A 27,897-nucleotide genomic window follows, 5' to 3' on the forward strand; every position below is an offset into this window, starting at 1 on the left:
CCCCCCCCCCCCCCCCTCCCCCAAATAAATAAATAATAAAATTCAAGAATGAGATTTTAAGCCTATACATGTTTCATTTTACTATTAATTAACATCGTACTAATCAAGTAGCTAGGTCCATTGAGCAATCTGTGCATTACAGAATGATCGAAACTTACTAGGAGACATTGTATAATTTACAAATATTTCATTTTAGGTGGTGCATAGTACTGATGTGGAGTTTCTATTCTATATATAGACAAAATAAGTAGAATATTTCGTGTTGAATGGTAAGATAGTATGATGATGATGATAGGAGAAAATTTGGATACCGCTAGAAGTGAGTTTCTCCATCTTTCTGATGACATGAAAGAACAGTAGGAACTCTCCCCATTCTCCCTCCTTCGCCCAAGCGAGTATCATCCACATGGAAGATAGAAAGATAAAAATGTTTTCTATTGCTATAAAGAATATGAAAAGAAGACCCTTTTTTTTGTACCCGTGACCTTTTATTTTGCTTAAAATGTGTCTGTCTTAATATGTTTTGCTCCAGAATTGTCATTAAATTGTGCTTCTCAACATGCTAACATCCACTGCTCTTCGATGTTGTTTTAATTGATGCAGAGCAATTCAGAGATCAAATTGTTACCATAATGAAGGGCATAAAGCTTCTTGTAACTACGGGATTACTTATTACATGCTTGCATTTGGAATTATCCAGGCCATCTTGTCTCAAATACCTGATTTTCAGAGTACTGAGTGGCTCTCTATCGTTGCGGCAATCATGTCCTTTTCGTACTCTATGATTGGATCGGCACTTGGCTTGGCAAAAGTAATAGGTAAGTTGGGAATATGAAAAAACGCGACTAGAATTTTTTATGAAGTGCAACATTCGTAAGTTTTCTGATCGCTTAACCTTATTTTATAGAAAATGGAGAAATAAAAGGTAGCATTGGAGGAATACCGACTTCCACTACTACTGAAAAAGTATGGGCAATTTCTCAAGCGCTTGGCGACATTGCCTTTGCGTTTCCGTTCTCTCTTATTTTCCTAGAGATACAGGTATCAAAATTTACTTCTGTACCTAGAATATCAATACAAATTCTCAAACAGCATTAAGCAGTAGTAATAAATGGTTTAATTTCATAATACGTATAGGATACTCTAAGGTCCAATCCACTTGAAAGGGTCATCATGAGGAAGGCATCAATTATGGCTGTCTGCGTCACAACTTTTTTCTACCTATGTTGTGGAGGGCTTGGGTATGCAGCTTTTGGGAATTCGACCCCCGGGAACCTTTTAACCGGATTTGGTTTTTACGAGCCATACTGGCTTGTTGACTTTGCTAATGCTTGCGTCGTTCTTCATCTTGTTGGAGGATATCAGGTATTTGATTTTTCGATGATCTTGTATGCAATTATCACTCAACAATGTTACCACATTTTATCCTTCTTGTTAGAATTATGAGCATGTTTGGCTAGGACTTAATAAAAAAAAAATGTGTAGTTTCTGCACAAGTTTTTGTGCCAGAAAAACTTAGCCAGACATGCTTAATTAGTCTTGAGTAATACTTTAACCTTTCTTCCAAATATGTATCAATAGGTATACACTCAACCACTCTTTGAGAATACTGAAAGATGGATTATAAAGAAGTTTCCCGACCGAAAAATATTGCATGAAGATTACACTCCAAAACAAATACCGCGTCTAAGACTAAATCTTTTGAGGCTGTGTTTCCGAACTGCTTATGTTGCATTAACCACGGGATTCAGCACACTTTTTCCATACTTTAACCAAGTAGTCGGGGTGGATGAAGCAATCACCTTCTGGCCTATAGTTGTACATTTCCCTGTGGAAATGTACTTGGTGCAGAAAAATATTGGACCTCTGACAAAGAAGTCGATAATTCTTCGAGTATATAGTTTTATTACATTGATCGTGATACTATACGCCTTTGTTGGCTCAATCAAGGGTTTGATAAAAGCAAAATTGAGTTGAGAATTACTTATTTTTACATTCTGATATGGGTTAAAACCAAATTGCTCATGTCAAAGTGAGTTTTTGAGGCCTATACAGGGAAACTGAAACATGAAGCATGGTAGAATAAGCTGTTGGAAAATTACACCGATATTATGCATATTATATTTACAAAATCATGACGTTTATTTGCGTGAAATCAAAACGCATTCCAACTTATTGAAATTGGATTTGATAAGGCAAAATGAGAATTTACCGATTTTGAAGAATATGAATGTGGAACATTCTCTTTCGATTCTTGAACGATTGAACCGATTTCGAAGAATATGAATCTTTCGATTCTTGAACGATTGAACCTTGCAATATAAATATATAAATTAAATTAATCATTTTCTGAAATCAAATCATAATAAAAAGAAATCAGAAAATGAGGATGAAGATGCAAGTGATGAATTTTTGGCTGAGGTAAGTGTTGGACACTTTGTTCTTAAGATGAATTTGTCTCGCATCGGTGCTAACGATTTTCCGACAATTATCTCCCAAAATACAACGACCACGTCGAGCCATAGGAGCAATCCAAATGACTTCGACCAGCGAACTCGAACGGAATTCCTTCTTTACCATGACCATGACCATGACCATGACCATGACCATGACTTTGATGCAAATGTTTTATACAAAACCAAAGTGCAAATTGGAATGGAATGATATGATATTTATGACTTTTCTTGAATGAATAAAATTCAAATACGTGGGGTCTATATATATAGCAGTTGGAAATGTATATCAAAAGACACAACTATACCAAGAGACACATCTCTTGAAATTCATAATTATTGGACATTAATTATACCCATACCAAGAGTCATGATTTTTCATACGAAAAGTCACATTTTTTCCTCCATATATTTTTAGAATATTCCACAATATTCTATACGATTTTTTCAATAATTTTCAGTATTTAAGTAGTTTACATTTGGCTTAATTTCTCATTCACCAAATAACGAATTTCACTTAAATAATTACTTCAAATTGGTCACAACCAATTTTCGATAAAAAAAAATTCAAACGTAAGCCTTCATCGGGAAACATTTGTTCACGTAATGTGATTGGAATCTGATCAGGCCCGCCAATTATTTCATAAAGGGGGCCTCAAAATAGGGGTATGGGAAAAATTTATAGGTCAGACATTAAGTATGAGATAATTCAATTCTCAAATTTAAAGTTTTAAAATTCAAAACTCAGGTATTAAGTAACTAATTAAAAATATTTTATAATTAAATATATTAAGATAACAATTATACAATTACTAATCATAAGTACATATTTATAGATCACAATTTATTTATTGATTACATATTATCAAATTAAATGGTCATGGATTATTTTATAGTCGCAATAGAATTTTTTGATAAGTTACAATTTATTTAATTGGTCATAAATAAAAAAATTTATAGGCCAAAATTTATCCGTTGGTCCCAAATTTTTAAATTAGTTTGTCACTTTATTTTTCAGTCACAAATTATCGAATTTTTAGGTCATAAGTAAATAGTGGTCACAAATTACTAAATAGTTGATTACATACTAAAAATTTGGTCACATACCATCACCACCAACACTATAACAGTCGCCACCCCCATGGCCACTTGCGATCACTACCACCAATGCAGCCCTACTTGAGACCACTACACCCGTCGTCGCTGCCACCTGACAATTACAAAATCACCTACACATCACAACAATCGCAAAAAACACCACCACAGCAACCATCGACCACACAGACCATTATAACCATTTGAGAAATCAAACTCAGAAATTAAACAAGAAAAAAAAAGAAGAAGAAGAAGAAGAAGAAAATAAAAGATCTGCGCCACCATGGATCAACCACTGTTAGATTAGAAGCAATGATAATGGGCGCTCTGTCGTCACAGCACTCCAGATCCTAGTAGAAAGGATAGATAGATGGATAGAAAGGATAGAGAAGAGAGGAGAATGATGTTATTGGAATCATTGATTCTAGTGATCTCAAGCGCTTGGGGACATAACCTTTGTTTTACCATTTTCTGTTATTTTCCTAGAGATACGGGTTTGAAATTTTACTCCTATAACAAGAACAATCAATGCATGTGTAGTACGCACTATTTGAACTATATAATATGTGCAAGATACTCTGAGGTCTAATCCACCGGGAAAAAAGTGATCAATTATGGCAATATGTATCACAACTTCCTTTTGTGGAAGGCTTAAGTGTGCAACTTTTGGGAATTCAACCCCCAGGAACCTTTTGACGGGATTTGGTTTTTACGAGCCGTACTGGGTCCTTGACTTTGCTGATGCCTGTGCCATTCTTTGTCTTGTCGGAGGATATCTGACAGTCGTCTTTTCTCTTAGAACCCAAGTGTGTTTTGATCAGCTCAAAAGGTTTACTTATACGAAAATAAATAAGTTTTTTATTGGTAGAAGTTGGAAATGACTAAATTACTTATTTTGAGAATAAGGTAAAGTTACTATCAAAATAAGTTTCTTAATAAATTTTGTACGTGGAGTGATGCTTTAGCCTTTCTTTGGAATATGCATGGTTAGGCATTCAGTCAACCACTTTTTGCAATTATTGAAAGATGGACTATCAAGTAGAGAACTGGATGAGAGGATATAGTAATATTTAAATATGTTTTAATATTTTTAAATCAGTGTTATGTAATATCGATGTCATTATTAATTAGTTATGTTATTTGTGATTTCTCTTGTCCAATGCTCGATGTGTCACACAAGAATTACTTATCCTCGTGAAAAGTAGTGTTATAAAAGATTTATCTCAAGTGGAAGTTTGGTTGATTGAGTGAACGTGAGGTGAGATCCGGTTCACGAAAATTAGACGATTTCATAAAAGTTTGAAAAGAAGATTACCAAAAAATAAAAATATAATAATAATAAAAAATAATAATAGAAAAAAATAAGTGAACACCCAAATTGCCACAGCTGCATATCATGTCATATTTGGATAAATTTGATATTAAAAAATAGAACTTTATAGGAACCCTTAGCCTATGTTTGGTTTTTCTAAAATTTAGCTAATTATCAGATATTTTGAAACACACATTTATAATGAAATATTTGAGTCATAACAAACTTGGTCGTGGTAGGACTTTGACAATCAATAGTATGTCTAACTTTCATTTATGAAATGTTGCCCCCCGGGGTACATCTCAATTGGCAAAAGACGGAATTCTTCAAGGCAGGCAGTTCAGAGGTCGCAGGTTCGATTTATGGGACTTTTGGAAGGCAAAGCTTTCTTTTGGAAGGTAGGATATTTTTTGGAAGGCAGGAGTTCTTTGGAAGGCAAGACGCATACACGGATTTGACTCGATGTGCACTTTAGCAGTTTAGTTGGAGGGGCTCTTGGACCCTGACTAGTTTGGGGCAGAATTCACGATTTATAAAAGAAAGAGGAGAATTGACTTTTATAGAATAGTTTTTTTAGAGAAAAATAAATGGCTACTTCATTCCTTGTCATAAATTGTTTTAAAAAAACATATACAAAGGGCTCCACATATTTATATGATTTTTCTCCAAAAAATGGCAATTAAACAGGAGCTAAATAAATATCAAACGTGCACGTTTTTATATCCTCCATTGGGTCCCACATATATAATTTTAATATAATTGCCTTTTGTCAGCTTGTCTTGTGGAAGAAAAACAACATTCATGGCTTCTAAATAAAGTTCAAATACAATTGTCTTTCCATACATAGACATTTCAAAACCTGGATTGATGTCGGAAATAAACGGAGATGATACGCAGACTCCGTTATTGTACACGAGCTTTTCTTCCGATGAACGGACGATCAATCATTCCCTTAAAAAAGGTATTTCCCTTTCGTCAATAAATTCCTTTATTCTCTCAACTTCTTTGTAGAAGGGAGCTCTCAAGATTGTTGTTTATTCTGATTATGTTTCCATTTTATTCCTGTTTCTTTAATTTCTGAGTACTGAGAGCATGTTGGTTGAGCTTATTTCACTTTATATATATATATTTTTTTAAAGAGAGGACCTTTTAACTGACCACACTTTTAAGCACTGCGAAGCATAAATATAAAGTAATGTTAAAATTTCCAGCTTTGTTTAGTAATATTTTTTCTTTATTTGCTTGCATTTGACATTTGATGTACAATATAGTTGGAAATTAAGGTTGTAATGGGTGTCTCATGTTCGCATTCAACCCACAAGTGTACTATATTGTTATACAAGTAATAAGATTTATCAGTTAAGATTATCGTTCCCATGAAAAATAAGGTCTAATTTGTAGTTTAATAGTTACTATTGAATTCGAAATGTGGTAACATCAAAAGAATTGTGAATCGTTTGTTACTTATTCTAATTCTACTCTAAGAAAGCAACAAAAAGTGATTAAATCTAGTGTGAATATTTGTATTGGATTCATGTATCCCTCTATTTTCATTTATTTTAATTATCAATAATCATTCTATTCAATTCATGCATTTTTTATAATCGATAAAACTAATATGTTAAATGTTCTTTTCCAAGATACATCAACCTATGATCAACATGAGACGATCTTATTCCTAGTTCGAATTCATATGAAGATTTTCATTTAGTTTAGATTATCAATAAAATTGCACGTGTGAGAGAGATTATTCTTAATTCTAATTATAATGTTGATTTTATCTTGTTCTAGACTCATTGTGAGTATTCCTACATTACAGTAAGCAATTAACTGCATAATTGGTGATCAAGCAATAAATAATGCAATAAGTATGGAAAATCAATCAAACTATAATACGAAATTCCTAAATTAAAGTCTTGAATTGAAATAAATGAAAATATGGTCCAAACATTGATATAATAATATAATTGGAAAATCTAGCTAGCCATCCATATTATTAAACTATACAAGAAATAGTGAAAAGACATCACCTAGATCAAGAAATAATGAATGAAATCCAATTTCTTGGCTTGAATCTTGACTTTGGATTAAGGATCTTCAATAAATTTATATAATTTGCCTTTGGTTGATGATTGGACCTTGTTTTTCACCTCCAAAATTGATGAAATGTGTAAAGTTTTAGATCTTCGAAGCTCTCCTCCACATTTTTGATGTGTTATGGTATTTATAGGATGTCAAAATGTTATTTCCGAGTAAAATTTTATAAAGAAATTTTTTTTGTCCAGAAATGCACTACGAGACCACATAGTGCAAACGTTGCGCCGCATGGAACAACCAATAACCGGACCTAAATTCCTTGAATGGCTAGTTGCGACCGCATGGAAATAACTCTATACGGCTGCATAAGAGTTAAAAACCTCCAATTTGTTCACTTTGGTCTCCAAATTCTTTCCAATGCCATTTTTAGTCATTTTCTCTTGTATTCTATTTCCTTTGCTTCCAATTGAATCTAATTGGTTTCGTGGCATCTTCTGTCTTCATTTTGAGACTCGACTCAACTATGAAATTATTGCACTTTAATCCTTAAACTCTGAAGTTAGCCATTTTTCACTATCTTTGTTTTGTTTTCTCCAATTCTTCAATAAAAAATGAGATTTTCCTATTAAACACGAAATAACACAAATTAGGTAATATTTTGCCCAAATAACAATAAAATGCTATAATCTAAGGCCCCAAATAAGTTTAGAAATTACAGTTATCATCTGATTTTGGAAACAATTGCATTTTTATTTTTATTTTTTTCACTGTCACTTCCCTTCCCTTTGTTTAACCTTTTAGATGGAAACACTTCTATTAAATATAGTTTCAAAGGTGCTATTTATATGCAAATTGGATTTATTTTTTCATCAAAGGCGTGAAAATGTGCAAGTTAAATGTTTCTTTCTTGATTCTTCAACCATTTTATCGATCAGGACCCAGATTTTAATGCCGAAGCGATGTCACCTTTGAGAAAACTAATCTGTCATAGTTTGTGAAAAGAAAGATTATTTTCAGTCCAGTCAATTTAGGGAAAAAAAAAAAAAAAAAAATTCGAAATCTAATCAAATGTCTCTTTATTGCCTTTTCCATAAAATATAATTCATAAAAAGTGTGTTGTATTTAAGAATACCTGACTTTTCAACATATCCAAAGCCTACCTTATTTCTGATGTCACATTAAAGGCGGGATGACACCAATTTTTCCTTTTAACTTAAGGAAACACTGTTCGGGAGCCAGATGGCTTTGGCCAACTTTCCATGTTTGGAGTTTTATCGTTCAAATAAATTTTGTCCAAAAAGATATTGGGAACAGAGCTTTGTTTTGTTGAATATGGTGCAGAAAAGGGATTCGTTTGATTTTAGACATATTGGGAACGAGGCTTAGTTTGTAGTTTGTATTATTTAACGCGTGTGTTCCAACATCTGAAATATCAGGGAATGTGTGGACGGCTTTGGCACATATAATAACAGCAGTAATAGGTTCTGGAGTACTTTCATTAGCATGGAGCATGTCACAGCTCGGGTGGATTGCAGGTCCATTGACCATGTTGGCATTTTCATCAGTCGCCCTTACTTCTGTATTTTGTATCTGGAATTGCTACAAATCTCCTGATCCTGACTACGGTCCTGTGAGAAATGGCTCTTACTTAGATGCTGTTCGGGCAATTCTAGGTGAGATAACATTTACTTAAATGCTGAGCACTAATAATTTTTTCTGAATGAGTTATAAACTAGTGGCTTAGGAATTCACATGGAAATATACTCTTGCTTGAATGCTGTAAGAGATAACGAACTCAACAGAGGTGACCCAGGGTTCCATGAAGTTGAGACAAGATTGTGTTTCGTCCATCTTGTTTCTTATTTAACAGTCTATTGCCACTAAAGTCTAAAAGACAGAATCTGTTGGAAAGAAATTTTCATTTTAGGCTCTTTAATCATTGTTGTAGCTCACCATATGTATTCCATGCCCCCTTATCCATATCTAGCTATTGACTATGAGAAAAGTTATACAAAGTTATATACAAATCACTACCCTCCCTTGGTATTTCTTTAATTGAATTTCGTTTGATTAGGTCGAAGTTCCTTAAAAACTTCTGCCTAATTTGTAGGGTATGGAGTCATAGTCTCTATAGAATTATGATAGAAAGGTATCCATTAACCCTAGTCCGAGGTGCCAAACCTTCCCGTCGATGTGAGCTCGTGGGGAAGATCAGCCTGTGGCCTTGGTGAGTAAATATTATGGTATATCTGACCCCCCCTTTTGTCTCAGGAAAAAGGAATGCTTGGGTGTGTGGCATTATCGTACAACTAAATTTCATCAAGATAGGTATTGTCTATACAATTACATCCTCCATCAGCATGAGGTATGTTGATGAGCTCCTTCCATCCTCTTCCGCAACCCCCACCCCCGAAAAATTAATAACTAAATAAAATTCAAGAACGAGATTTTAAGCCTACATATGTTTCACTTTACTGTTAACTAACATCTTATGATCAAACAGCTAGGTCCATCAAGCAATCTATGCATGACAAAATGATCAAAAATGACTATGAGACGACTTGAGTAATTTACAAATATTTCATTTTAGGTAGTGCATAGTACTGATACAGAGTTTCTATTCTTTATATAAACAAAATGAGTAGAATCTTTTGTATTGAAGAGTAAGATAGTGTGATGATGATAGGCGAAAATTTATATTTCTAGAAGTGAATTTCTTTGTCTGTCCAATGACATGGAAAATGGGCTGGGACTCTCCTCCATTCCCCCTCCGACGCCCAAGCAAGTATCATCCTCATGAGAGAGGGGGAGTGTTTCTCATTGTCCATAAAGAATATGAAAAACACCCATTTTTCGTACCTGTGACCTTTTATTTTGCTTAAAATGTCATGTCTGTCTTAATGTGTTTTGCACCAGTGTTGTCATTAATTGTGCTTTTGGACATGCTAACATATATTGCTCTTCGATGTTATTCTTTCAATTGATGAAGGGCAATACAGAGATCAAATTGTTACCATAGTGAAGGGCATAAAGCTTCTTGCAACTACGGGATTACTTATTACATGCTTGCATTTGGAATTATCCAAGCCATCGTGTCTCAAATACCTGATTTTCAGAATACCGAGTGGCTCTCTGTCATTGCAGCAATCATGTCCTTCTCATACTCTATTATCGGATCGGCACTTGGCTTGGGAAAAGTTATAGGTGAGTCCGGAATATGAAAAAACACAACTAGAATTTTTTATGAAGTGCAAAATTCTTCAAGTTTTTCTGATCGCTTAACCTTATTTTATAGAAAATGGAGAAATAAAAGGTAGCATTGGAGGAATACCGACTTCCACTACTGCTGAAAAAGTATGGGCGATTTCTCAAGCGCTTGGCGACATTGCCTTTGCGTTTCCATTCTCTCTTATTTTCCTAGAGATACAGGTCTGGAAATTTACTTCTGTACCTAGAATATCAATAGAAATTCTCAAATAGCATTAAGCAATAGTAATAAATGGTTTAATTTCATAATACGTCAAGGATACTCTAAGGCCCGATCCACTTGAAAGGGTCATCATGAAGAAGGCATCAATTATGGCTGTCTGCGTCACAACCTTTTTCTACCTATGTTGTGGAGGGCTTGGGTATGCAGCTTTTGGAAATTCAACCCTCGGGAACCTTTTAACCGGATTTGGTTTTTACGAGCCATACTGGCTTGTTGACTTTGCTAATGCTTGCGTCGTTCTTCATCTTGTTGGAGGATATCAGGTATTTTGATTTTTCGATGATCTTGTATGCAATTATCACTCAACAATGTTACCACATTTTATCCTTCTTGTTAAAACTATGAGCATGTTTGGCTAGGACTAAAGAAAAAAAAAAAGTAGTTTTTGCACAAGTTTTTGTCCCAGAAAGAGGTAACTTGAAAGTTACTTTTAAGCTTGGCCAGACATGCATAATTAGTCTTGAGTAATACTTTAACCTTTCTTCCAAATATGTATCAATAGGTATACACTCAACCACTCTTTGAGAATACTGAAAGATGGATTATAAAGAAGTTTCCCGACCGAAAAATATTGCATGAAGATTACACTCCAAAACAAATACCGCGTCTAAGACTAAATCTTTTGAGGCTGTGTTTCCGAACTGCTTATGTTGCATTAACCACGGGATTTAGCACACTTTTTCCGTACTTTAACCAAGTAGTCGGGGTAGCTGGAGCAATCACCTTCTGGCCTATTGTTGTATATTTCCCTGTGGAAATGTACTTGGTGCAGAAAAATATTGGACCTCTGACAAAGAAGTCGATAATTCTTCGAGTATATAGTTTTATTACATTGATCGTGATACTATATGCCTTTGTTGGCTCAGTCAAGGGTTTGATAACAGCAAGATTGAGCTGAGAATTACTTATTTTTACATTTTGATATGGGTTAAAACCAATTGATTATATCAAAGTGAGAGTTTTTGAGGGGATACAGGGAAACTGAAACATGAAGCATGGTAGAATAAGCCTTCATCTTGAAACATTTGTTCACGTAATGAAATTGGAATCATATCAGGCCCGCCAATTATTTCACAAAGGGCCTCAAAATAGGGGTATGGGAAAAATGGATTAATATATATGTAATCACAAACTTTGACAAAATGGATTACACACACCCACAAAAAATCGGATCCCACATGAATTCAAAAATGTTGGCTGTGTGGTCCCCACCTCTATTGTGAGTGTAAGTAAAATTTTTTGTACAAAAGTGTGAGTACATGTAGCATGATCCGAGAAAAAATTATAAGTCTAACATTAAGTATGGGACAATTCAATTCTCAGATTTTAAGTTTTAAAATTCAAAACTCCGGTATTAAGTAACTAATTAAAAATATTAAGATCACAATTATACAATCACTGATAACAAGTACGTATTTATAGATCACAATTTATTTATTGATTACATATTATCAAATTAAATGGTCACGGATTATTTCATAGTCACAATAAAAAATTTTGATAAGTTACAATTTATTTAATTGGTCACAAATTAAAAAATTTATGAGTTACAATTTATCTGTTGGTCACAAATTTTTAAATTAGTTTGTCACTTTATTTTTCAGTCACAAATTATTGAATTTTTAGGTCACAAGTAAATAGTGGTCACAAATTACTAAATAGTTGGTTACATACACTAAAAATTTGGTCACATACCATCACCACCAACACTATCACCGTCGCCGCCACCATGGCCACTTGCGATAACCACCACCAACGCAGCCCCACTTGTGACCACCACACCTGTCGTCGCTGCCACTTGACAATTGCAAAATCACCTACACATCACAACAATCGCAAAAAACACCACTACAGCAACCATCGACCACATAAACCATCTTGAGAAATCAAACTTAGAAATTTGAAAAAAAAAAAGAAAAAAAAAGAAAATAAAAGATCTGCACCACCATGGATCAACCACCATTAGATTAGAAGCAACGAAAATGGGAGCTCTACCGTCACAGCACTCCAGATCGTAGTAGAAAGGATAGATAGATGGATAGAAAGGATAGAGAAGAGAGGAGAATGATGTTATTGGAGTCATTGATTCTAGTGATCTCAAGCGCTTGGGGACATAACCTTTGTTTTCCCATTTTTAGTTATTTTCATAGAGATACAGGTTTGGAATTTTACTCCTATAACAAGAACAATCAATGCATGTGTAGTACGCACTGTTTGAACCATATAATCCATGCAAGATACTCTGAGGTCTAATCCATCGCGAAAAAAGTCATCAATTATGGCAATCTGTATCACAACTTCCTTTTGTGGAAGGCTTAGTTATGCAGCTTTTGGGAATTCAACCCTCGGGAACCTTTTGACAGGATTTGGTTTTTACGAGCCGTACTAGGTCATTGACTTTGCTGATGCCCGTGCCATTCTTCGTCCTATCAGAGGATATCTGGCAATCGTCTTTTCTCTTAGAATCCAAGTGTGTTTTGATCAGCTCAAAAGGTTTACTTATAAGAAAATAAATAAGATTTTTATTGGTAGAAGTTGGAAATGACTAAATTACTTATTTTGAGAATAAGGTAAAGTTACTATCAAAATAAGTTTCTTAATAAATTTCGTACGTGGAGTGATGCTTTAGCCTTTCTTTGGAATATGCATGATTAGGGATTCAGTCAACCACTTTTTGCAATTATTGAAAGATGGAATATCAAGAAGAGAACTGGATGAAAGGATATAATAATATAAATTATTTAAATATGTTTTAAGATTTTTAAATCAGTGATATGTAATATTGATGTTATTATCAATTAGTAATGTTATTTGTGATTTCTCTTGTCCAATGCTGGATGTGTCACGCAAGAATTACTTATCCTCGTGAAAAGTAGTGTTTGGTTTTTCTAAAATTTAGCTAATTATCAGATACTTTCAAACATGCATTTATAATGAAATATTTGAGTCAAAACAAATTTGGTCGTGGTAGGACTTTGACAATCAATAGTATATCTAACTTTCATTTATGAAATGAATCCTAACCTTGCCATCTTATAAGACACTTTTACCCCTTATATAATCGTCCAGTTTGAGTGTTTCAAAAAATAAAAATAAAGATAAAAATAAAAGAGAGAGAGAGAGAAGAAAGAGGAGAATTGACTTTATAGAATAGTTTTTTAGAGAAAAATAAATGGCTACTTCATTCCTTGTCATAAATCATTTTAAAAAAAAACTTGAATTAAACTAAATGACCATATTGTTTGACACATCTCTCACAATCGAGGTATGGGTCCCGAGTGAATAAAATAATACCGATCTCCCCATGTGAGTGTAATGTGTCAACCGATGTGTCAAGATTTGTGATCATATAGCATGACCCAAAAAACTTATACAAAGGGCTCCACATATTTGTACGATTTTTCTCCAAAAAATGGCAACTAAACAGGAGCTAAATAAATATCAAACGTGCACGTTTTTATATCCTCCATTGGGTCCCACATAAATAATTTTAATATAATTGCCTTTTGTCAGCTTGTCTTGTGGAAGAAAAACAACATTCATGGCTTCTAAATAAAGTTCAAATACAATTGTCTTTCCATACATACACACAGACATTTCAAAACCTGGATTTATGTCGGAAATAAACGGAGATGATACGCAGACTCCGTTATTGTACACGAGCTTTTCTTCCGATGAACGGCCGATCAATCATTCCCTTAAAAAAGGTATTTCCCTTTCGTCAATAAATTCCTTTATTTTCTCAACTTCTTTGTAGAAGGGAGCTCTCAAGATTGTTGCTTATTCTGATAATGTTTCCATTTTATTCCTGTTTCTTTAATTTCTGAGTACTGAGAGTATGTTAGTTCAGCTTATTTTACTTTATTTTTTTTAAAAGAGAGGACCTTTTAACTGACCACACTTTTAAGCACTGCGAAGCATAAATATNTGAAAGATGGAATATCAAGAAGAGAACTGGATGAAAGGATATAATAATATAAATTATTTAAATATGTTTTAAGATTTTTAAATAAGTGATATGTAATATCGATGTTATTATTAATTAGTTATGTTATTTGTGATTTCTCTTGTCCAATGCTCGATGTGTCACGCAAGAATTACTTATCCTCGTGAAAAGTAGTGTTATAAAAGATTTATCTCAAGTGGAAGTTTGGTTGATTGAGTGAACGTGAGGTGAGATCCGGTTCACGAAAATTAGACGATTTCATAAAAGTTTGAAAAGAAGATTACCAAAAAATAAAAATATAATAATAGAAAAAAATAAGTGAACACCCAAATTGCCACAACTGTATATCATGTCATATTTGGATAAATTTCATATTAAAAAATAGAACTTTATATGAACCCTTAGCCTTTGTTTGGTTTTTCAAAAAGGGTAATTAGCACAAAACATCCCTATCTTTCGATATTTTTGTGGAAAACGTCCATACCTTTCATTTTTTGGTGGATTACGCCCTTACCTTTACATTTTTTTGCGCAAAACGTCCTTCTGTCAACTCTCCGTTAAAATGCTCCGTTAAATCAAAAAGGTAATTAGCATAAAAGGTCACTACCTTTCAAAATTATTGTGCAAAACGTCCCTACCTTTTATTTTTTAGCATAATTAGCAGAAAAGGTCCCTACCTTTCAATATTATTGTGCAAAACGTCCGTACCTTTCATTTTTAGCATTTTTACCCCTACATTTCACCTTTCATTGCGCAAAAGGTCCTTTTCGTCCATTTTTTCAATAAAATGACGATTTTACCCTCCTATTGAAATAAAACAAAAAGAAAAGAAAAAAATAATTAATTAATTGCAATCATAGTTCTAAATCTTTCAAAACATTACAGATAAATCTTAAATTCTCTACTACCGCCACTTTCACAACCCCACTAAGCCACCACCTATAGATCCATATAGCACCACTTTTCGACCACAACACATAGGACTCCACCACCACCAGCGTCGCCTCACTCTCCCCAATATCCTCCTTCATAGTATTGGTCACCAATCTGTCCGAAACAACCACATTTACAGTGGTGGAGTCCGGTGGGCATGGTGGCCGAAAGGTGGTATTATGTGAATTTATAGTTGGCAGCTTGATAGGTTGTGAAAATGGTGGTGGTTGAGAATTTATGATTTTTTGTAATTTTTTAAAAATTTAAGGATTATGGTTACAGTTGGTAATTCATCTTTTCTTTTTGTTTTATTTGAATATGAGGGTAAAATCCTCATTTTATTGAAAAAATGGATGAGAATAACCTTTTTTGCAATGAAAAGGTGAAAGGTAGGGGTGAAAATGCTAAAAATGAAAGGTAGGGATGTTTTTCACAATAATATTGAAAGGTAGGGACATTTTCTGCTAATTATGCTAAAAAATAAAAGGTAGGGACGTTTTGCACAATAATTTTGAAAGGTAGGGACCTTTTGTGCTAATTACCTTTTTAATTTAACGGAGCATTTTAACGGAGAGTTGACAGAAGGACGTTTTGCGCAAAAAAATGTAAAGGTAAGAGTGTAATCCACCAAAAAATGAAAGGTAGGGACGTTTTCCACAAAAACATCGAAAGGTAGGGATGTTTTATGCTAATTACCCTTTTCAAAAATTTAGCTAATTATCAGATACTTTCAAACACACATTTATAATGAAATATTTGAGTCAGAACAAATTTGGTCGTGGTAGGACTTTGACAATCAATAGTATATCTAACTTTCATTTATGAAATGAATCCTAACCTTGCCTTCTTATAAGACACTTTTACCCCTTATATAATCGTCCAGTTTGAGTGTTCCAAAAAATAAAAATAAAGATAAAGATAAAAATAAAAGAGAGAGAGAGAGATGAAAGAGGAGAATTGACTTTATAGAATAGTTTTTTAGAGAAAAATAAATGGCTACTTCATTCCTTGTCATAAATCGTTTTAAAAAAAACTTGAATTAAGCTAAATGACCACATTTTTTGACACATTGTTTGACACATCTCTCACAATCGAGGTGTGGGTCCCGAGCGAATAAAATAATGTCGATCTCTCCATATAAGTGTAATGTGTCAACCGATGTATCAAAATTTGTGATCATGTAGCATGACCCAAAAAACTTATACAAAGGGCTCCATATATTTGTACGATTTTTCTCCAAAAAATGGCAACTAAACAGGAGCTAAATAAATATCAAACGTGCACGTTTTTATATCCCCCATTGGGTCGCACATATATAATTTTAATATAATTGCCTTTTGTCAGCTTGTCTTGTGGAGAAAAACAACATTCATGGCTTCTAAATAAAGTTCAAATACAATTGTCTTTCCATACATTGACATTTCAAAACCTGGATTCATGTCGGAAATAAACGGAGATGATACGCAGACTCCGTTATTGTACACGAGCTTTTCTTCCGATGAACGGACGATCAATCATTCCCTTAAAAAAGGTATTTTCCTTTCGTCAATAAATTCCTTTATTCTCTCAACTTCTTTGTAGAAGGGAGCTCTCAAGATTGTTGCTTATTCTGATTATGTTTCCATTTTATTCCTGTTTCTTTAATTTCTGAGTACTGAGAGTATGTTGGTTCAGCTTATTTTACTTTATTTTTTTTAAAAGAGAGGACCTTTTAACTGACCACACTTTTAAGCACTGCGAAGCATAAATATAAAGTAATGTTAAAATTTCCAGCTTTGTTTAGTAATATTTTTTCTTTATTTGCTTGCATTTGACATTTGATGTGCAATATAGTTGGAAATTAAGGTTGTAACGGGTGTCTCATGTTCTCATTCAACCCACAAGTGTACTATATATTTATAGAAGTAATAAGATTTGTCAGTAAAGATTATCGTTTCCACGAGAAATAAGGTCTAATTTGTAGTTCAATAATTACTATTGAATTCGAAATGTGGTAACATCAAAATAATTGTGAATCGTTTATTACTTATTCTAATTCTACTCTAAGAAAGCAATAAAAAGTGATTAAATCTAATGTGGATATTTGTATTGGATTCATGTGTCCCTCTATTTTCATTTATTTTAATTCTCAATAATCATTCTATTCAATTCATGCATTTTTAATTATCGATAAAACTAATATGTTAAATGCTCTTTTCCAAGATACATCAGCCTATGACTAACACGAGACGATCATATTCCTAATTCGAATTCATATGAAAATCATTCATTTAATTTAGATTATCAATAAGATTGTTATTCTTAATTCTAATTATAATGTTGATTTTATCGCGTTCTAGACTTATTATGAGTATTCTTACATTACAATAAGCAATTAACTACTTAATTGGTGATCAAGCAATAAATAATGCAATAAGTATGTAAAATCAATCAATCTATAACACGAAATTCCTAAATTAAAGTCTTGAATTGAAATAAATGAAAATATGGTCCAAACATTCATACAATAATATAATTGAAAAATCTAGCCAGTCATCCTAATTATTAAACTATACAAGAAATAGTGAAAAGACAGCACCTTGATCGAGAAATAATGAAGGAAATCCAATTTCTTGGCTTGAATCTTGACTTTGGATTAAGAATCTTCAATAAACTCGTATATTTTGCCTTTGGTTGATGATTGGACCTTGTTCTTCACCTCCAAAATTGATGAAATGTGTATAGTTTTAGATCTTCGAAGCTCTCCTCCACGTTTTAGACGTGTTATGGTATTTATAGGATGTCAAAATATTATTTCCGAGTAAAGTTTTAATGAAATAAAGGAACTTAATTTTTTTGTCCAGAAATCCACTATGCGACCGCATAGTGCAAATGGTTGCTGCCGCATGGAACAACCAATAACCGGACCTAAATTCCTTGAATGGCTAGTTGCGACTGCATGGAAATAACTCTATATGGCCGCATAGAGTTAAAAACTTCCAATTTGTTCACTTTGGTCTCCAAATTCTTCCTAATGCCATTTTTAGTCATTTTCTCTTGTATTCTCTTTTCCTTTGCTTCCAATTGAATCTAATCGATTTCATAGGCATCTTTTGTCTTCATTTTGAGACTCGACTCAACTATGAAATTGTTGCACTTTAGTCCTCAAACTCTGGATTTAGCGATTTTTCACTATCTTTGTTTTGTTTTCTCCAATTCTTCAATAAAAAAATGAGATTTACCTATTAAACACGAAGTACGTAATATTTTGCCCAAATAACAATAAAATGCTATAATCTAAGGCCCCGAATAAGTTCAGAATTACACTTATCATCATCTGATTTTGGAAACAATTGCATTTTTATTTTTTTACTGTCACTTCCCTTCCCTTTGTTTAACCTTTTAGATGGAAACACTTTTATTAATTTAAATGTAGTTTCAAAGGTGGCTATTTATGTGCAAATTGGATTTATTTTTTCATCAAAGGCATGAAAATGTGCAAGTTAAATGTTTCTTTCTTGATTCTTCAACCATTTGTTTATATTTTTATCCATCATTTTTCCTTTTCTTTCTATTTTCCACCTAATTCTGTCATCCTCTTCTGTACGAGTAGCAGCACCCAAAATATAATTCATAAAAAGTGTGTTGTATTTAAGAATGCCTGACTTTTCAACATATCCAAAGCCTACCTTATTTCTGATGTCACATTAAAGGCGGGATGATACCAATTTTTTCCTTTTAACTTAAGGAAACACTATTCTGGTTTGGCAAGCCAGATGGCTTTGGCCAACTTTCCATGTTTGGAGTTTTATCGTTCAAATAAATTTTGTCCAAAAAGATATTGGGAACAGAGCTTTGTTTTGTTGAATATGGGAAGAACAAACAGAGTGGAGAAAAGGGATTCGTTTGATTTTAGACATATTGTGAACAAGGCTTAGTTTGTTGTTTGTATTATTTAACGCGTGTTCCAACATTTGAAAAATCAGGGAATGTGTGGACGGCTTTGGCACATATAATAACAGCAGTAATAGGTTCTGGAGTACTTTCATTAGCATGGAGCATGTCACAGCTCGGGTGGATTGCAGGTCCATTGACCATGTTGGCATTTTCATCAGTCGCCCTTGCTTCTGTATTATGTATCTGGAATTGCTACAAATCTCCTGATCCTGACTACGGTCCTGTGAGAAATGGCTCTTACTTCGATGCTGTTCGGGCAATTTTAGGTAAGATAACATTTACTTAAATGCTGAGCACTAATAATTTTGTCTGAATGAGTTATAAACTAGTGGCTTAGGAATCCACATGGAAATATACTCTTGCTTGAATGCTGTAAGAGATAATGAACTCAATAGAGGTAACCCAGGGTTCTATGAAGTCGAGACAAAATTGTGTTTTGTACATCTTGTTTCTTATTTAACAGTCTATTGCCACTAAAGTCTAAAAGACAGAATCTGTTAGAACTAAATTTTCATTTGTGGCCTTGGTGAGTAAATATTATGGTATATCTGACCCCCCCCTTTTGTCTCAGGAAAAAGGAATGCTTGGGTGTGTGGCATTATCGTACAACTAAATTTCATCAAGATAGGTATTGTCTATACAATTACATCCTCCATCAGCATGAGGTATGTTGATGAGCTCCTTCCATCCTCTTCCGCAACCCCAACAAACCCCACCCTCGAAAAATTAATAACTCAATAAAATTCAAGAACGAGATTTGAAGCCTACATATGTTTCGTTTTACTGTTAACTAACATCTTACCAATCAAACAGCTAGGTCCATCAAGCAATCTATGCATGACAAAATGATCAAAAATGACAATGAGACGATTTGAGTAATTTACAAATATTTCATTTTAGGTCGCGCATAGCACTGATACAGAGTTTCTATTCTTTATATAAACAAAATGAGTAGAATCTTTTGTATTGAAGAGTAAGATAGTGTGATGATGATAGACGAAAATTTATATTTCTAGAAGTGAATTTCTTTGTCTGTCCAATGACATGGAAAATGGGCTGGGACTCTCCTCCATTCCCCCTCCGACGCCCAAGCAAGTATCATCCTCATGAGAGAGAGGGAGTGTTTCTCATTGTCCATAAAGAATAAGAAAAATACCCATTTTTCATACCCGTGACCTTTTATTTTGCTTAAAATGTCACGTCTGTCTTAATGTGTTTTGCACCAGTGTTGTCATTAATTGTGCTTTTGGACATGCTAACATTTATTGCTCTTCGATGTTATTCTTTCAATTGATGCAGGGCAATACAGAGATCAAATTGTTACCATAGTGAAGGGCATAAAGCTTCTTGCAACTACGGGATTACTTATTACATGCTTGCATTTGGAATTATTCAAGCCATCGTGTCTCAAATACCTGATTTTCAGAATACCGAGTGGCTCTCTGTCATTGCAGCAATCATGTCCTTCTCATACTCTATTATCGGATCGGCACTTGGCTTGGGAAAAGTTATAGGTGAGTCCGGAATATGAAAAAACACGGCTAGAATTTTTTATGAAGTGCAAAATTCTTCAAGTTTTTCTGATCGCTTAAGCTTATTTTATAGAAAATGGAGATATAAAAGGTAGCATTGGAGGAGTACCAACTTCCACTACTGCCGAAAAAGTATGGACAATTTCACAAGCGCTTGGCGACATTGCCTTTGGGTTCCAGTTTTCTCTTGTTTTCCTAGAGATACAGGTCTGGAAATTTACTTCTGTGCCAATTCTCAAGCAACGTGAAGCAATAGTAATAAATGGTTTTATTTCATAATACGTGAAGGATACTCTAAAGTCGAATCCACTTGAAAGGGTCATCATGAAGAATGCATCAATTATGGCTGTTGGCATCACAACCTTCTTCTACCTATGTTGTGGAGGGCTTGGGTATGCAGCTTTTGGGAATTCAACCCCTGGGAACCTTTTGACCGGGTTTGGTTTTTACGAGCCATACTGGCTTGTCGACTTCGCTAATGCTTGCATTGTTCTTCATCTTGTTGGAGGATATCAGGTATTCGATTTTTTGGTGATCTTGCATGCAATTATCACTCAACAATGTTACCACCTTTTCTTCTTCTGGTTAGTATTATGAGCATGTTTGGCTAAGATTAAGAGTGAAAAAAAATAGTAGTTTCTGTATAAGCTTTTGTGCCGGTAAAAGGTAACTGGAAAGTTACTTTTGAGCTTAGCCAAACATGCATAATTTTTCTTGAGTAATACTTCTAACCTCTCTTCCAAATATGTATCAACAGGTATACACACAACCACTCTTTGCAAATACTGAAAGATGGATTGTAAAGAAGTTTCCCGACCGAAAAATATTGCATGAAGATTACATTTTGAAACCAATACCGCGTTTGAGACTAAATCTTTTGAGGCTGTGTTTCCGAACTTGTTATGTTGCATTCACGACAGGATTTGGCATACTTTTCCCGTACTTTAACCAAGTAGTCGGGGTGGCTGGAACAATTAACTTCTGGCCTATTGCTGTATATTTCCCGGTGGAAATGTACTTGGTGCAGAAAAATATTGGACCTCTGACAAAGAAGTCGATAATTCTTCGAGTATATAGTTTTATTACATTGATCGTGATACTATACGCCTTTATTGGCTCACTTAAGGGTTTGATAATGGCAAGATCGAGCTGAGAATTACTTGTTTTTACATTCTGATATGGGTTAAAACCAAATAGCTTATGTGAAAATGAGAGTTTTTGAGGTGATACAGGGAAGCTGGAACATGAAGCATGGTAGAATAAGCCTTCATCTTGAAACATTTGTTCACGTAATGAAATTGGAATCAGATCAGGCCCGCCAATTATTTCATAAAGGGCCTCAAAATAGGGTTATTGCGGGCCTGGGTAAAATTGTTATGTTGGGCCTAGCTGTCGAAGCCCAATATCCACAAGGTCTAGATGGGCTGCTCAGAATGCTTTTAAGGGGAATTGACATAATCACCAATTAACTTAAGCTAAACTAATTGTCTAAATCTGTTAAAATCTTTACTGAGATGTATTAAGATTTAGATAGGAGTACAGGTAATATATTTAAACAGTTTGGACGTAAATTAAAGATTTTTGATTGCTTATCAAATTCAATGATGGGAAGAATGATCACATCAGTAATTATAACACATATGGTCCCCTACAACTACAAGTGCATCGCAACAATGGTATTTCAAACCTTTCTTAATTTCTTAAAAAATTGTCTAACTTCAATTTATTTTAATTTGTTTACAATTTATTATTATTATTATTATTATTATTATTATTATTATTATTATTATTATTATTTAACTTGACTTCCTTTTACGTTTATAACTGGACAAAAACGAGTCAATCTCATGTGACCTAGAGCTTGTTTGATATATTAGCAATTTTTTACGAGCAAAAACTTTAATGAAAGAATTAATTTTAATAAAACATTTTATGAGATTCTCGCTTTTCAACTATATATTTTATTAAGCCCATATTTGATTATGATTAAAATCTGATTTTAATCTAAATCAAAATTAAATAATCAATATTAATCACTTTTTTAATGAGTTCCACAATTTTTCAACTACGCATTTTAAAAATTTCTATAATATTCCATCAAGAAATCTAAATTTAATCCATGCCAAATATTATCTAACTTTTTTATTGAGATCTATATAGAATTTGATTTTTATCTAAGGGTCCGTTTGATTGCAAAGATAGAATTTGGATGGAAAGAAAATGAATTCCAGAGAATTGAATTACCTGGAAATTGTTTTCGTGAGAATTGTAAATTATTGTGTTAATTGGTATAATTTTCTACGTGAAATTTCTTGAAATAAAAGTATTTTTTGTGTTCGTTTTGTTTTGTTTTATATGAAAATTGTCAATTAAAGGAGTGAAATTTACTGTATTGGAGATAAAATTTGTTTTCATTGCCAAAACCAAAATAATAATAATAATGCAAGACAATCATCTATCTTTTGGTGTTCGTATGACTTTATTTTACATAAAAATTGTCGATTAAAGGGAAATACTTTTTTACAATAATTCTTAAAATTTATTTCCATTACAAAAAAAAAAAAAAAAAAAAAAAACTATTGGGAATTGATTTTCCCACAAAAGCTAGAAAAAAACAAGTCCCAAAAAAATCAAGAATTTAATTTCCATGGAAAATAAAATCTATCAAACACTATAAAAAGTGGAAGTTGGAAAATGAAAATCATTTTCCATGAAATTTAATCTCTATCAAACATGGCCTAAATGAAATAGGAGCAAAATTATAACAAACATAAATTCAGCTACTAACCCCTAAATAAAAGTGAGACTACTAAAAAAAAACAAGGTCAAAATACGTTTTGACTTTTGACCAAATCCTTTTCTCTGCGCGGAAGTTGGATTTCGCCGTCTGTGCCGTACACCTATATATGTATATATTAAAACCTAACATCCAGGTCATATATTTCCATTTCCATTTCTATTTTATTTTCTATCCATAAATAGATATACGAGCATGAATTTGTTTTGTACTCTTGTGGGTTTGGTATGTGCTTAGTTAGAAAAATAATCCAAGTTGAAAACACATAGATCTACTGGAAAAGTAGAGGACTGAACTCCGGCGAGAGTTTATGTACGCGATTTTTGTAGATATTAGTGATTGGATTGCTTTTAGAGATAAAATCTGATTGATTAGATCAGAAGAATTATGGGTTTCTGTAATTTCAAGTGTTGTGTGATTCTGGCTGTGTTTTTCCCCCTCTTCGGGAGCCTCTCTGCGTCTAATTTCATTTCAGGTTTCTCCCTCTTTATAAATATCTATAATCTCTGCGTGATTATAGATTTTTTAACTGTTTTTTTGTTATTGTAAATGGTACAGATTCTGTTTTTGGATCATCGAGTTCAACTGGAAGGAACCTCCTTCAGGCTAAGAAGTGTATGTTTTTCTTTATTTCTTTCTTTTTGTTTCACTAATTTATCATGAATTTTGTCTTCCATAGAACTTTTTGATTTGAGGTTATATGTTTTGTGGCAAAATCTGAACTTCGTGGTTATAATTTCTTAATTTCTCTAGAGAAATTTTCGATGAATTTACTATGTTTTCTTACTGCGTATTGCCGACAAGAAGTCTTATTACTAATGAACTTGGATTCGATTTTATGAACTATTTTTAATGGGAGCGTTTGATCTAAAACTGGTTTTCCATGAAGATCCTAATAAACTAATTCTTTTCTAACAATCTTAGCCCCCCTTTGGCCCCCCTTTTTTTCAAATTAAAATGATTGGAATAGTATTTTTTTGAAAAATAAGTGGTTGAAAAAAGAAAGAAAAGTTTTACATTTACGTGTAATATTATTTTATTGTGTGATTGAAAATAGGAAAGAGAAAAATGAAATTTAATTTAGCCACTGTTTGATTTCCATTTTTGGGATAAAATGCATTATGAAATGTATGGTTGAAAATGAGTTTTAAAAAAATGCATTCTCGAAAAATTGAGGCTCAAACAAGGGCTTAACGGGGGCCAAACAGGGGCTTAATCATGTTTTTAGGGGTAAACCTTCATGTTTGGGTTAATTTCATTCACAATATCCTTGATAAGTTCATTTTGACTGAGGGCTTGTTTAGTAATGCTTTTGAAAAGTCGAGCTGTTTCCGAGAATAAGAAATTGCTTTCGAGCATTTTTTCATAATTTTCTGAAAGGACTTTGTCTGCTCGAAAGCCAACCTAAGGTAGCTTCGGAAAATATTAATTATGATGAATTTGAGTATTTTCTGGATTTCTTAAAAACACTTTGATGCTTATGGTATAATTAGTCGAGGACCTATTCTAGAGTGTAAGATTTTGACACGAAACTCCCAGTATAGTTTCTTTCGCATTCTTTTTGTTTTTCTTGTAGTTTTGTTAGAGATTTTTTCGTGTAAAATGGAATAAAGATCCTCGACGGAACGAAGATCCTCTACAAGGGGATACATAACTTTGTAATTTACCTAAAATGCAAATAACTTTTCCTTCAGACAACTATAAGCAAATAGACAATAACAATTGACCAACAATAGTTGAATTTGAGACAGTGTCTGTTCCATCCTCTTATCTTGATTTCTTGAACCTAGAAAAATTGTTTACTATATTAGGATAGTTTGATGCAGCCTAGCAGTATTTGGATATTTTAACGTTCTGATTTTTTATTGTCAGGGCTTCTACTTTTGTTTCTTGTAGAAGTTTCTTGAAGAAGCTATCTTGATTGATATTTGGAAAGTTATTTTTAAAATGCTTCTTCTTTTAAAATAGCTTTTATAGGAAGCCACATTGGGTTAGCTCCCTCTATAAACCCTTTTAACTAAAAGAAGTACTTTTATAAGATTAACAACATGTGTCCAAAAGCAACTTTTAGGTTTCAAAAGCTTCTTTTGACTTCTCAAAAGTCATGTCAAATGGGCCTCTAAACTTATCAAATTCTATAGCTTAGTGTTGTATACTGATTCTACTAGAGAATCTGATATGTGGATATTCCAATTGGTGCATACATGTATGTGGAAACACGATTTTAATTTCTTGGGTTTTCTTAAGAAAATTGCTTAATCATCTGAAAGTTCGGTTTTGAAAGAAATGTTCACTGAATATTTTTCCCTTTGCTGTTCGTTTCACAGCTTGCCCAGTTAACTTTGAGTTCCAGAACTACACTATCCTCACCAGCAAATGCAAGGGACCACTCTACCTTCCCAACCTCTGTTGTCCTGCTCTCAAAGATTTTGCTTGTCCGTTTGTTGATGATGTAAACGATTTATCAACTGATTGTGCCTCGACCATGTTCAGCTACATTAACCTCTATGGGAAGTATCCACCGGGTCTATTTTCTAGCGAGTGCCGGGAAGGGAAGCTTGGACTCGAATGCCCTGCACTGCCACCATCAGCATCACGATCAGATAAATCTAAGGGCTGTAGAATAGTAAGTAAACCATTCACAGGGATGATTCTTGTAGCAGCCTTTCTTGTGTTGCTGCAATATATGGGAAGTTAAATTTGAAAAGATAGGTTTTCAGTTCGATGTATTGCTGTAGTTCCTTTTTTCACACTATGTTAAGAATACTTAAAACATTCCCTTTGTTGTTTGATATTCTCTAGTTAATCAAATGAGTTCCTTATGTAACTACCAGCATAACATTGTGCATTCACAACTACAACAAGTACAAAGTAAGCCCCTGTTTGGCCCCCACGAGCATGGCACAGTGGTTAAGCCAGATGATTCTTTACAGGGCATGGAAGGTTTGAATCCTCACGACAGCTAGAAAACAACATTTATGTTGGTAGGCAGATGTCCTGTGGAAGCTAAGTAAATTGTTTTCACACACTACATTGTTGAATATTAAAGCCACAATTGTTGACTCCAATAATTATTGATGAAACTTCATGAAGAAGTTTTCAAGTTGCAAGTGACCAACTTGAATTTGAATTCCTTTCCACCAATCACAATTTGGAAGTGGCAAAATTGAAGTGAAACTCTCCTAGCCACCATATTTGACTATTTAAGAAGAAAATTTCTATTGAAATTCTTCTTATTTTCATGTAAATACTTCCATTAAGGAGGTTAACAATTTCTATAAATAGAGGTAGATGTGGGGAGAGAGAATGCAAGCAACTTGAGAGGAATTAGAGAGTAGAGAGAAGATTGGGAGTAGAGAGAAAAAAAAATATTAGTTTCTCCTAAGTATTACTTCCTTGTATTCTCATATTACGAGAGAGTAATTGTTGTTATCTCCTTGTATTTAGAGAGTGTTGTAATTCTCCTACTATAGTGAAATCCTCCTATACTTGTCCGTGGACGTAGCCTAAATTGGGTGAACCACGTAAATACTTGTGTTCATTTTCAGCTGCGGTTTCTCAATTCCTTTTTGTTGTAAAGCCAAAGTTGACCCACGTTATTTCTATCAAGTGGTATCAGAGCTTGGTTCTGTGTAGGGTCGTTGTTCAATCATAGTATTGGTGAAAAATGGCGAGAAAATATGAGATTGAAAAGTTCAATGGGAACAATTTCTCATTATGGAAAATGAGAATAAAAGCAGTTTTGAGAAAAGATAACTGCTTGGCGGCAATTGGACAAAGGCCTATGGAAATTATTGACGATACTAAGTGGAATGAGATGGATAGCAACGCAGTTGCTAATCTGCACCTTGCACTAGCCGATGGAGTATTGTCAAGTGTGGCAGAGAAAAAGACGGCCAAAGAGATATGGGATATGCTGACAAAGCTGTACGAGGCCAAGTCGTTACACAACAAAATCTTCTTAAAGAGAAAACTTTACACCTTTAGGATGATGGAGTCAACTACGGTGACAGACCACATCAACACCCTCAATACTCTATTTTCACAACTCACATCAATGGAGCATAATATAGAGACTGGTGAACGTGCTGAAATCTTACTTCAAAGTCTACCAGATTCGTATGATCAACTCATCATCAACTTAACCAACAACCTTGAAACTCTAGTCTTCGATGATATTGCAGCTGCTGTTCTTGAAGAGGAAAGTAGGCGCAAGAACAAGGAGGACAGATTGACAAGTTCGCATCAGGCAGAAGCTTTGACGATGATGAGAGGGAGATCAACGGAACGTGGCTCCAGTGGGAGTCATAATCAGAGTAGATCAAAATTCAGGAGTAAGAAAAATGCCAAGTGTCATTACTGTGGC

At 33.7% G+C, this 27,897-nt stretch overlaps 4 protein-coding genes across 5 annotated transcripts in view; all 4 read left to right on the top strand.

The window, feature by feature from the left end:
- LOC111392289 (probable amino acid permease 7) overlaps positions 1–2,080 on the top strand; it is a 6,755-nt gene extending 4,675 nt beyond the window's left edge. The window contains exons 4-7 of the mRNA XM_023017600.1: positions 604–818; positions 908–1,041; positions 1,138–1,365; positions 1,582–2,080. Of these exons, the coding sequence (XP_022873368.1) occupies positions 604–818; positions 908–1,041; positions 1,138–1,365; positions 1,582–1,977 (973 nt within the window). The 3' untranslated portion in view covers positions 1,978–2,080. The remainder of the gene's footprint in view (positions 1–603; positions 819–907; positions 1,042–1,137; positions 1,366–1,581) is intronic.
- Positions 2,081–5,635: 3,555 nt separating this feature from the next.
- LOC111392294 (probable amino acid permease 7) lies at positions 5,636–11,443 on the top strand. Its single transcript, XM_023017609.1, has 7 exons — positions 5,636–5,821; positions 8,334–8,570; positions 9,169–9,262; positions 9,887–10,101; positions 10,193–10,326; positions 10,423–10,650; positions 10,890–11,443. Exons 1-7 carry the CDS (start codon positions 5,728–5,730, stop codon positions 11,283–11,285), a joined length of 1,398 nt encoding a protein of 465 aa, XP_022873377.1. The 5' UTR covers positions 5,636–5,727; the 3' UTR covers positions 11,286–11,443.
- A 2,462-nt stretch (positions 11,444–13,905) lies between these two features.
- LOC111392303 (probable amino acid permease 7) lies at positions 13,906–21,903 on the top strand. Of its 2 annotated transcripts, none has more exons than XM_023017616.1 (7): positions 13,906–14,094; positions 19,232–19,468; positions 19,774–19,867; positions 20,502–20,716; positions 20,808–20,941; positions 21,023–21,250; positions 21,492–21,903. In XM_023017616.1, the coding sequence occupies exons 1-7, from the start codon at positions 14,001–14,003 to the stop codon at positions 21,885–21,887; spliced, it is 1,398 nt and encodes a 465-aa protein (XP_022873384.1). In that variant the 5' UTR covers positions 13,906–14,000; the 3' UTR covers positions 21,888–21,903. The 2 variants fall into 2 exon arrangements, with proteins under 2 accessions (XP_022873384.1, XP_022873383.1); XM_023017615.1 differs by lacking the exon at positions 13,906–14,094 and adding an exon at positions 16,607–16,797.
- Positions 21,904–23,650: 1,747 nt separating this feature from the next.
- On the top strand, positions 23,651–26,358 carry LOC111392298 (GPI-anchored protein LLG1-like). Its single transcript, XM_023017611.1, has 3 exons — positions 23,651–24,006; positions 24,090–24,146; positions 25,859–26,358. The coding sequence occupies exons 1-3, from the start codon at positions 23,919–23,921 to the stop codon at positions 26,227–26,229; spliced, it is 516 nt and encodes a 171-aa protein (XP_022873379.1). The 5' UTR covers positions 23,651–23,918; the 3' UTR covers positions 26,230–26,358.
- Positions 26,359–27,897: the final 1,539 nt, after the last annotated feature.

This window comes from Olea europaea, unplaced genomic scaffold (genome assembly GCF_002742605.1).
Source record: "Olea europaea var. sylvestris unplaced genomic scaffold, O_europaea_v1 scaffold915, whole genome shotgun sequence".
NCBI classification, from domain to species: domain Eukaryota; kingdom Viridiplantae; phylum Streptophyta; class Magnoliopsida; order Lamiales; family Oleaceae; genus Olea; species Olea europaea.